Source organism: Corvus moneduloides, chromosome 34 (assembly GCF_009650955.1).
Source record: "Corvus moneduloides isolate bCorMon1 chromosome 34, bCorMon1.pri, whole genome shotgun sequence".
Classification (NCBI taxonomy): Eukaryota; Metazoa; Chordata; class Aves; order Passeriformes; family Corvidae; genus Corvus; species Corvus moneduloides.
Window position 1 is genome coordinate 383,341 of NC_045509.1, and position 10,829 is coordinate 394,169.

At 65.5% G+C, this 10,829-nt stretch overlaps 2 protein-coding genes across 2 annotated transcripts; both read left to right on the forward strand.

The window, feature by feature from the left end:
* Positions 1 to 35: 35 nt before the first annotated feature.
* Positions 36 to 1,953, forward strand: ZNRD2 (zinc ribbon domain containing 2). The gene is made up of 4 exons (XM_032094946.1): positions 36 to 315; positions 614 to 726; positions 1,007 to 1,085; positions 1,612 to 1,953. Exons 1-4 carry the CDS (start codon positions 300 to 302, stop codon positions 1,917 to 1,919), a joined length of 516 nt encoding a protein of 171 aa, XP_031950837.1. The 5' UTR covers positions 36 to 299; the 3' UTR covers positions 1,920 to 1,953.
* A 2,235-nt stretch (positions 1,954 to 4,188) lies between these two features.
* On the forward strand, positions 4,189 to 10,232 carry EHBP1L1 (EH domain binding protein 1 like 1). Its single transcript, XM_032094917.1, has 10 exons — positions 4,189 to 4,323; positions 5,453 to 5,510; positions 6,192 to 6,287; positions 6,585 to 6,638; positions 7,199 to 7,371; positions 8,540 to 8,670; positions 8,793 to 8,899; positions 9,204 to 9,352; positions 9,753 to 9,801; positions 9,892 to 10,232. Exons 1-10 carry the CDS (start codon positions 4,220 to 4,222, stop codon positions 10,141 to 10,143), a joined length of 1,173 nt encoding a protein of 390 aa, XP_031950808.1. The 5' UTR covers positions 4,189 to 4,219; the 3' UTR covers positions 10,144 to 10,232.
* Positions 10,233 to 10,829: the final 597 nt, after the last annotated feature.

Genomic DNA, 10,829 nt, shown 5'->3' on the forward strand with positions numbered 1-10,829 from the left:
GGCCAATCAGAGCGCAGCGCCAGTGACGTATTTTAAAACCCGCGCGGAATATGCAAATCTCTGCAGGGGGCGGGGCGCATGCAAAGTGGGGTCGCAAGCGGCCAATTAAATTGCCGGAGGGATGGGCGGGGTTATGCAAATTTACCCCGCAAGGTGGGGACTCGACCCCATTTTCCTCATGGACCGTGGGAACCTTTTTGGCGCCCGGAACTTATTTCCCGAGCTCGCGTCACTGTTTCTGCCCGGAGTTATTGGGGTTGTGACATCACTTCCGCCGCGACGCCGTCTCCGGAGCGACCATGGCGCTGAACGGGGGTGAGGAACGGCCGGGACCCCCCGAGCCCAGGATCCCCCCCGGGACCCCCCCCCACCAACGGGAACCCCCCCTGCAACTCCCACCCGCGATCGGGACCGCCCCCCAGCACTGAGCACCTTCCCCGGGACCCCCCCGCCCACCACCGGCACCTTCCCGGGATCCCCTCCCCGGTCCCCCCCTCCAGAGACCGCGGAACCACCGATCTCCCTTGGGGGAACCCCCCCGTTCCCGTGTCCGTTCACCGGGACCCTTCCCGGGACCCCCGTTTTGTAACCGGGCCCCCCCGGTGCCCCCCAGGCGCGGACGAGGCGGAGGCGCGGCGGGAGCGGCAGGACCGGGCGAGCCGGGCCATGGGGGGGCTGCTGCTGCGGGGCTACCGAATGCTGGGGAGCGCCTGCCCCCGCTGCGGGGTGAGCGGGGCGGGGGGACACCCCGGGACCCCCCCGGGACCCCCCCGGGATCCTCGGGAACGGGGAGGGGTCGGGAACGGGGGAGGGGGAGGGGGAAGGAGCTGGGAGCCCCCGGGATTGGGAATGGGGGTGCGACCCCCCCGGGACCCCCCCGGGAACTTGGGGGGGGCGGGAAATGGGAGAGGGAGACGCCAAGGGGGGGGGGGTGGGATGGGGGGGAATTTGGGGAGGGGGTCCCAGCCCACCGTAACCCCCCCGTGCCTCCCCCGCCCCCCCCCAGACGATTCTGCTGCAGGACAAGGAGCAGCGGCTGCTCTGTGTGACCTGCCAGGACCCGGAGGGGCCCGGGGGGGGGCACGGTACGGCCGGGGGGGGCTCAGCGGGAATTGGGGAGGGGGCGGGAGCTGGAAATGGGGCTGGGGGGCTGGAAATGGGGTTGGGGGCGGGAGCTGGAAATGGGGCTGGGGGGGCTGGAAATGGGGCTGGAATTGGGGCTGGGGGACGGGCTGGGGGAGGGGCTGGAAATGGACTGGGGGGGCTGGAAATGGGGCTGGGGGAGGGGCTGGAGCTGGAAATGGGGCTGGGGGGGTCTGGAATTGGGGCTGAGGGAGGGGGCTGGAAATGGGGCTGGGGGAGGGGGGAGGAGCTGGAAATGGGGCTGGGGCGGGGCTGGAATTGGGGCTGGGGGGGTCTGGAATTGGGGCTGGGGGAGGGGCTGGAAATTGGGGGGGAGGGGAGGTCTGGGCATGGGAGATTTGGGAGAGGGAGGGGCGGGAATTTGAGCGCTCTGGGGGAGGGATTTGGGGAGGGGGCTCAGGATTTGGGGGGGGGAGGGTCCTCTCCCCTCTCACTCCCCCCCCCTTCTCTCCCCTCCCCCTCCCCCAGCCGCGCCCCCTCCCCCCGCCCCCCGGCCCGAGCACTGCGAGGGGGCGGCCGCGGCTTTTCGGGGCGCTGCCCCCGGACCCCCCGAGCCCCCCGAGCCCCCCGAATCCCCCGGGGGGGGCGCGGTGGGGGCGGCGCGGGCGGCGCTGCTGCAGAAGCTGCTCTGGGCCGCGCAGGAGCTGCCCCGGACGGCGTCGCTCGAGGCCAGCGCGCAGCTCTGCGGGCTCGTGCGGGCCTGCGCCGACGCCCTGGGGGGGCTGCAGGCCCTGGACCCCCCCCCCGGCACGGCCCAGCCCCCCCCGAAACCCTGAGACCCCTCCCCTCCCCCCATCCCCGGAGCTGCTCCGGAATCTCCTCTGGATCCCAACCCCCCCCTCCCCCCATAAACGCTGCCCCTGGGGGCCCCCCCGGAACGCGTGCGGAGGCTTTATTTGGGGGGAGGGGGGGGATTTGGGGAGGTTTTGGGGTGTTTGGGGAGGGCGTTGGGGAGTTTGGGGGGTTTGGGGTATTTGGGGACGTTTGGAGGTGGGTTGGGGGCTTTTGGGGTGTTTGGGGAGGGGGTTGAGGTGTTTGAGGGGGGGCACGGGGAGGTTTTGGGCTGTTTGGGGGGGTTTGGGGTGTTTGGGGGGAGTTGGGGACGTTTGGGGAGGTTTTGGGGAGTCTGAGGGGGTGTTTGGGGGGGTTTAGGGTATTTGGGGTGTCTGGGGAGGGGGTTGGGGTGTTTGAGGGGGGGTTTAGGGAGGTTTTGGGGTGTTTGAGGGGGGTTTTGGGGGGCTTTGGGGTATTTGGGATGTTTGGGGAGGGCATTGGCGTGTTTGAGGGGGATTTTGGGAGGGGTTTGGGGTATTTGGGGACGTTTGGGGGGGCGGTTGGGGGCTTTTGAGGTGTTTGGGGAGGGGGTTGAGGTGTTTGAGGGGGGTTTTGGGGAGGTTTTGGGGAAATTTGGGTATTTGGGGACGTTTGGGGGGGGTTGGGGGCTTTTGGGGTGTTTGGGGAGGGGGTTGAGGTGTTTGGGGGGGATGGGGAGGTTTTGGGGTGGTTTGGGGGGTTTGTGGGATGTTTGGGGGTTGGGGGGGATTTGGGGTTTTGAGGGGCTTTTGGGGTGTTTGGAGAGGTTTTTGCAGTGTTTGGGGGCGGGTTTTGGGGTGTTTGGGGAGGTTTTTGGGGTGTTCGTGGAGGTTTTTGGGTGTTTGGGGGGGTTTGGGGTGTTTCGGGGGGTTCTGGGACCCCGAAAATGGGGATAAAAGAGAGATTTGAGATGCGAAGGGTTCGGTGTTGAAGGGCTGGGAGTGAAAAAGGCGCGAGGAGGAAAGAAACTGGATGTAAAAAACATTGATATAAAAAAATGGGATAGAAAAGAAGTGAGTAAAAAGAATTGGATATAAACAAAAATCATTGTAAAAGAATGCGATATAAAAAATCTGGATGTAAAAAAATTGGATATAAAAAACTGGGCTATTAACAAAAAAATTCAGTAGACAAAAATTGGATATAAGAAAAAATGGGGTAGAGAAAAATCGGATATCTAAAAAAATTGGATATATAAAAAATTGGATATAAAAACCCTAAAAAATAAAGAAAAACTGATATAAAAAATTGGATATGAAAAAATTGGATGTAAAAAATATTGATATGAAAGAATTGGATATAAAAAAATGGAATTAAAAAAAATTGGGTTAAAAAAATTGGATAGAAAAAAATTTGGGCAAAAAAATCGGAATTAATTTAAGAAATTTGGAATTTTAAAAAAGTTGGATCTAAAAAGAAATTGGATATGAAAAAATTGGATAACAAACAATTGGATAGAAAAAAAATCGGGCAAAAAAAATTTGAATTAACTTTAAAAATTTGGACTTTAACAAAATTGGATCCAAAAAGAAATTGGATATGAAAAAATTGGATAGAAAAAGAATTGGGTAAAAAAAAGTGGAATAAATTTAAAAATTTGGAATTATAAAAATTGGATCTAAAAAAAAAATTGGACATTAAAAAATGGATAAAAAACAATTGGATAGAAAAAAAATTGGGTAAAAATAATTGGAATTAATTTCAAAATTTGGAATTATAGAACCTGGATCTAAAAAAAAATTGGACATAAAAAAATCGATAAAAAACAATTGGATCTTTAAAAATTTGGCAAAAAAATTGGAATGAATTTTAAAAAATTGGACTTTAAAAAAATTAGACCTAAAAGAAATCGGCAAAAAAATTGCAATTCATTAAAAAAAATTGGAATTTAAATAACCGGATCTAAAAAGAAATGTGGCGTAAAAAAATCGGCCAAAAAAAAAAAAAAAAAATTGGATTTATAAAAAATTTCAAACCAAAACTGATAGAGAAAAATCGGAGATGAAGAAGACTGGATAGAAAGAAAAAAAAGGGTCCAAAAAAAATCGGAATTAAGTTTAAAAATTGAAATTAAAAAAATTGGCGGGGGGGGCATCACCCCTCCCCCCGCACCCCTCCCTCCCCCCCCCCCCCCGGAGGGGGGGGGGGGAGGGAGGGGTGCGGGGGGAGGGGTGTAGAGCGTCCCCTCCCCCCTCTCTCCAATTTCCCCCGGGGTGGGGGGGACGGGGGGGGGACGTGTCGGGATTTTTTTTGGGGGGGGTCCATGGGGAGCGTTTGGAAGCGGCTGCAGCGCGCGGGGAAACGCGCGGCCAAAGTTCGCTTCGAGGCCACCTTGGAGGAGCTGCTGCTCGAGGGGGGGGGTGGATGGTGAGTGACCCCCCCCCCGACCCCTAAACCCCCCCCCAAAATCTGTGAGATCCCCCCTAAAACCCCCCCCAAAATCTGTGAGATCCCCCCAAAATCCCCGCGATCCCCCTAAATCCCCCCCCAAAATCCGTGAGATCCCCCCTAAACCCCCCCAAAATCCGTGTGATCCTCCCTAAAATCCCCCCCAAAATCCCCCCAAAATCCCCCCCAAAATCCGTGCGATCCCCCCCTAAAACCGCCCCCAAAATCCGTGAGATCCCCCCCAAAATCCGTGCGATCCCCCCCAAATCCCCCCCCCAGAATCCGTGCGATCCCCCCCAAAATCCCCCCCAAAATCCGGGCGATCCCCCCAACCCCCCCCCAAAATCCGGGCGATCCCCCCCAAAATCCCCCCCGAAATCCGTGAGATCCCCCCTAAACCCCCCCAAAATCCGTGAGATCCCCCTTAAAACCCCCCCAAAATCCCCCCCAAAATCCGTGCGATCCCCCCTAAACCCTCCCCCCAAAATCCGTGCGATCCCCCCTAAAATCCCCCCCAAAATCCGTGAGATCCCCCCCAAAATCCATGCGATCCCCCCTAAAATCCCCCCCAAAATCCGTGAGATCCCCCCTAAAATCCCCCCCAAAATCCGTGCGATCCCCCCTAAAACCCCCCCCAAAATCCATGCGATCCCCTATAAAATCCCCCCCAAAATCCGTGCGATCCCCCCTAAACCCCCCCCCAAAACCCGTGCAATCCCCCCCAAAATCCGTGCGATCCCCCCCAAATCCCCCCCCCCCGCGCGACCCCTCAAATCCACGCTCCCTCCCTCCGCTAAAAAAGCTCCCAGACCCCCTCCCTTCCCCCCAAAATTCCACCCCCCCCGGGTTCATTTTGAGTTAAAAATCTCCATAAATGGGGCCGGGCTAAAAATAGACCCCGACGAGTGGGGGAGGGGTGTCCCCCCCACCCCCCTCGGGGGTGTCCGGTTTCCCCCCCCCTCCCCTCCCCGGCCCCAAATTTAGCCCCTCCTCCGTGAGTGGGGGAGGGAGGGGTGGGGGGGGGGGCGTTTTGAGGGTCCTGGGGTGGGGGAGGGGGGCGCAGTTTGGGGGTCCTGGGGGTGTCGTGACCCCCCCAAAACCCCCCCAGGACCCCCGACAGAGTGACCGTGGTGTGGAGCCGGCGGCACCGCAGGGTCTGCTCCAAGGTGGGGGAGGGGGGGGGTTCCCGGGGGGGGAATTTTGGGGTCCTGGGGGGGGGGGGGTCGTGAGACTGGGGGGGAGGGGCTGGGGAGAGTCCCGGGGGGTTCAGGGAGGATTCGGGGGGGGGCTTGGGGGGTCTAGGGGGGTTTCTGGGGGTCTCTGGGGGGTCAGGGATGGTTCGGGGGGGTCTCTGGTGGTTTCGGGGTGGTCCGGGGGGGTCTCTGGGGATCCTTAGGGGGTCGGGGATGGTTTGGGGGAATCCCGGGGGGTTCTCTGGGGATCATGGGGGGTCCCTGGGGGGCCAGGGATGGTTCAGGGGGGGTCTCTGGGGGGATCAGGGATGGTTCAGGGGGGTCCCTGGGGGATCAGGGATGGTTCAGGGGGTCCCTGGGGGGATCAGGGATGGTTCGGGGGGGTCCCTGGGGGGATCAGGGATGGTTCGGGGGGGTCTCTGGGTCCCCGGGAGGGTCCCTGGGGGGATCAGGGATGGTTCAGGGGGGTCCCTGGGGGGGTCAGGAATGGTTCGAGGGGGTCTCTGGGGTCCCGGGGGGGTCCCTGGGGGGATCAGGGATGGTTCGGGGGGGGTCTCTGGGTCCCCGGGAGGGTCCCTGGGGGGGTCAGGGATGGTTCGGGGGGGTCTCTGGGGTCCCGGGGGGGTTCCGGGGGGTCTCAGACGGGGGGTGCAGCCCCGCAGGTGGCAGCCGGGCATCCAGAACCCGCAGCGGGGAATGGTCGTGTGGGTGCTGCCCGAGACCCTCGAGGTGGTCGTGACCCTGTACCGGGTGCGTGGGACCCCCCCGGACCCCCCCGTGTCCTGTGTGTCTCCCCCCCCCCCACCTCCCCAGAGCCCCTGGACCCCCCCCTCCCCCCGTGTCCCCAAATTCCCCTCTCGTATCCCCTATAAACCCCCCTTCATGTCCCCAACCCCTCTCTGTTTCCCCCCTCCCCCGTGACCCTCCCAGGACCCCTCTGTGACCCCCCACTGACCCCCCCTGCCCCCCCAGAACCCCCCTGTGACCCCCCACTGACCCCCCCAGGACCCCCCTGTGACCCCCCTGTGACCCCCCCTGCCCCCCCAGGACCCCCAGGCCGCCACCTTCGATGACAAATCCTGGAACTTCCTGGTGCTGAACGTGAGGAGGGGGCACCCCAAAAACGGGGGGAGGGGGGGTGGAGGTAGGGGAGGTCCCTGGGTGACACTGGAGTCCCTGGGTGGGTGACACTGGGGTCCCTGGGGGTCCCTGGGGGTCCCTGGGTGACACTGGGGTTCCTGGGTGGGTGACACTGGGGTCCCTGGGTGACACTGGGTGACATCGGGGTCCCTGGGTGGGTGACACTGGGGTCCCTGGGGGTCCCTGGGTGACACTGGGGTCCCTGGGTGTCCCATGGGTGACACTGGGGTCCCTGGTGGTCCCTGGGTGACACTGGGGTCCCTGGGTGTCCCATGGGTGACACTGGGGTCCCTGGGTGGGTGACACTGGGGTCCCTGGGGGTCCCTGGGTGACATCGGGGTCCCTGGGTGGGTGACACTGGGGTCCCTGGGGGTCCCTGGGGATCCCCTGGGTGACATCGGGGTCCCTGGGTGGGTGACACTGGGGTCCCTGGGTGTCCCATGGGTGACACTGGGGTCCCTGGGGGTCCCTGGGGGTCCCCCCCTGCCGCGTCCCCGGGTGACCCCGCCGTGTCCCCGCAGGAGTCGCGGGGCCGGCGCTCGGTGGTGGCCGGGGCCCCGCTGGAGCTGGGGCGGCTGGCGGGGGTCGGGGACACCCCCCTGTCCCTGTCCCTGCGCCCCAGGAGCCCCAAGGTGATGGCGGCGACGCTGCGGCTGCGGCTGCGCGGCCTCGTCCTGCTCGAGGGACACCCCACGTAGGGCACTGGGGGGAATGGGGGACACTGGGGGGACACTGGGGACACTGGGGGGACATTGGGGGACACTGGGGGACACTGGGGGGGACATTGGGGGACACTGGAGGAACAATAGGGGGACATTGAGGGGAATGGGGACACTGGGGGAACATTGAGAGGACACTGGGGGGAATGGGGGCACTGGGGGGACAGTGGGGGACATCGGGGACAATGGGGGGACACTGGGGGATGGGGGGGACACGGGGGAATGGGGACACTGGGGGACACTGGGGACACTGGGGGGACATTGGGGGACACTGGGGGACACTGGGGGACACTGGGGGACACTGGGGGGGACGCTGGGGGGAATGGGGACACTGGGGGACACTGGGGGACACGGGGACACTGGGGGAATTGGGAACACTGGGGGACACTGGGGGACACGGGGACACTGGGGGAATTGGGAACACTGGGGGGAATGGGGGGACACTGGGGGGACACTGGGGGCAATGGGGGGAATGGGGACACTGGGGGAACATTGGGGACGCTGGGGACACGGGGGACACTGGGGACACAGGGGGGAATGGGGACACTGGGGGGACACTGGGGGACGGGGAGGACACGGGGACACTGGGGGAATTGGGGACACTGGGGGGAATGGGGGGACACTGGAGGAACACTGGGGGATGGGGGGGACACTGGGGGACACTGAGGGACACTGGAGGGACATTGAGGGGAATGGGGACACTGGGGGGACATTGGGGGACACTGGAGGAACATTGGGGGGACACTGGGGGGACAATGGGGGGAATGGGGACACTGGGGGGACACAGGGGGACATTGGGGACAATGGGGGGACACTGGGGGATGGGGGGGACACAGGGGGACCTGGGGGAATGGGGACACTGGGGGGACACTGGGGGGACACTGGGGACACTGGGGGGAATGGGGGAACACTGGGGGACACTGGGGGAATTGGGGACAATGGGGGGACACTGGGGGGACACAGGGGGACATTGGGGACAATGGGGGGACACTGGGGGGACACTGGGGGGACACTGGGGACATGGGGGGGGTCCGCGTTGAGGCTCGGCGGGGAGGGGAAGGGGGCCTTGGGGACACTGGGGACCCTCCCGGGACCCTCCGGGGAGCCCCTGGGGACGCTGTGTCCCCCCCCCCGCCCCCCCAGGGACGAGGACATGCAGAGCGTCACCAGCCTGAGCCCCCCCGGGGACGTGGCCGACCTGGGCGACTTCGAGAGTGACCCCGAGGAGGAGGGGGGGGCGCACAGGGCAGGGGGTGCCCCCCCGGCGCCCCCAGGTGGGTCCCCAACGTGTCCCCACCCCCCCCCCTCGGGTGTCCCCCCAGTGCCGGGGGGGGGGGGGGGACACACACGACCCCAGCCCCCCCCCCCGGGTGTCCCTGACCGGCCTCTCCCCCAGCCCCCCCCACGCAGGGGGGTGACAGAGGGGACCCCCCCACTTTGGGGACACAGAGGGACCCCCCGGAGCCGGGGGGAGACCTGGAGCCCCCCCCCGAAGTCACCGCGGTGAGTGGGGGGGGGGGAGGGGATGGGGGGACACGGGGACCCCCTGAATTGGGGGGGGGAGGGGGAAGTTTGGGGACCCCCGTGGGGGGGATGGGATCACCCTGGTGGGGGGGGGGGAGGGGGTTGGGGACCCCAAGACTGGAGCGGGGGGGGTCCCATGGGGGGCTGGAGGGTCCCAAACTGGGGGGGGGGTCCCATAGGGGTGAGGTGGGGGCTGTTCTGCCCCCCCGATTTGGGTCTGGGGGGTCTCTGGGTGCTGGGGGGGGTCTCTGGGTGAGGCAGTGCTGACCCCCTCCCCCTTCAGGACCCCCCCGGGGGTCGCGGGGCGCTCCTGGCCTGGTGCCAGGGGGTCACCGCCGGCTACCGGGGGGTCTCGCTCAGCGATTTCGGGGGGTCCTGGAGCAGCGGGTTGGGGTTCTGCGCCCTCCTGCACCGGCTGCGGCCCCGGCTCATGTGAGGGGGGGGCGCGGGAGGGGCGCGGGGGGGGCTGCGGGTGGGGGCGGGGGGCCCCGGGAGAGCCCTGAGGGAGGGGGAGGGGGCTGTGGGGGTGGGGGGGGCATGGGGAGGGTCCTGAGGGGGGCTCCTGGGATGGTTCGGGGGGACACATGGGGGGTCCTGGAGGGGGGGGGGGACACCCAGGGGTGGGGTCTGGGGGGGGGCTTTGAGGGGTAGTTGGGGGTGGGGGGTACCCATGGGGGGGTGGGGGGATATGGGGAGGGGGGGGTCCGTGGGGATGTGGGGGGGGTCTTGGGGGGTCTCTGGGAGTGGGGGAGGGCATTGAGCGGGGGGGGGGGATCTTGTGTCACCCTGGGGACCCCCGCAGTGACCCCCCCCCCTCCATGTCCCCCCCCAGCGACTTCGACGCTCTGGACCCCCGGGACCACCGGGGCAACAACAAACGGGTGCGTGGGGGGGGCTGGGGGGGCTCCAGCGTTGGGGGTGCCCCCCCTTGACCCCCCCCTCTTCCCCGTGCCCCCTCCCCCCCCCCGCAGGCCTTCGACGCCTTCGCGGCCTTGGGGGTCCCGCGGCTCCTGGACCCCTCGGACATGGAGAGCCCGGACAGCCTGGGGGTCATGACCTTCCTCAGCCAGGTCCGGGCGCTCCTGGGGACCCCCCCGGGGACCCCCCTGGGGACCCCCCCGCGCTCCCGGAGCGGCTCCAGCGAGGGGGGGCCCCCAGAGCCCCCCCCGGACCCCCCCGAGCGGCTCCATCGAGGAGGGGACGCCCCCAGATCCCCAGAGTGACCTCAACGAGGGGGGGCCCCGAACGACCCCCCCAGAGACCCCCCCGTGGCCCAGCAGCGGCTCCAGTGAGGGGGGGCCTCAAGAGCCCCCCCCGGAGCCCCGAACCCCCTCAGAGACCCAACCCGGGACCCCCCCGGAACCCCAAATCAGCGTCACCGACGGGGGGCCCCAAGAGACCCCCCCAGAGCCTCCCCAGCTGGACACCGGCCAGGGGGGGCCCGCCCCAGACTCCCCCCCCCTCGGCCCCATTGAGGAGGAGCCCCCCTGGACCCCCCCAGAGCCCCCCCAGCTCGGCCCCATCGAGGGGGGGCCCCCCCCCGTCCCCCCCACTCAGCTCCAGCCCAGAGGGGCCCCCCCAGGACCCCATTGAGGGGGGGTCCCCCCAGCTCGGCCCCCCTCCGGACCCCCACACTGACGCAGCTGAGCCGGGGCCCCCCCATCTCGGCCCCCCCCCGCAGGAGCCCCTCCGGGACCCCCAACCCAGCTCCATCGAGGGGGGGCCCCCTCAAGACCCCCCCCCAGCCTTTGGGGGTGCAGCCAGGCCCGGGCCCCCCCCGGGGGGGTTCCTGGCCCCCCCCCACCCACCCCGGCCCGCGGGGGTCGGGGGGGGGCTCCCCACACCCCCCCCCCGCTCCAGGAGCCTCCCCCGCCTGCGGCAGCGGGACCCCCCCCCGAAGGTGAGATCC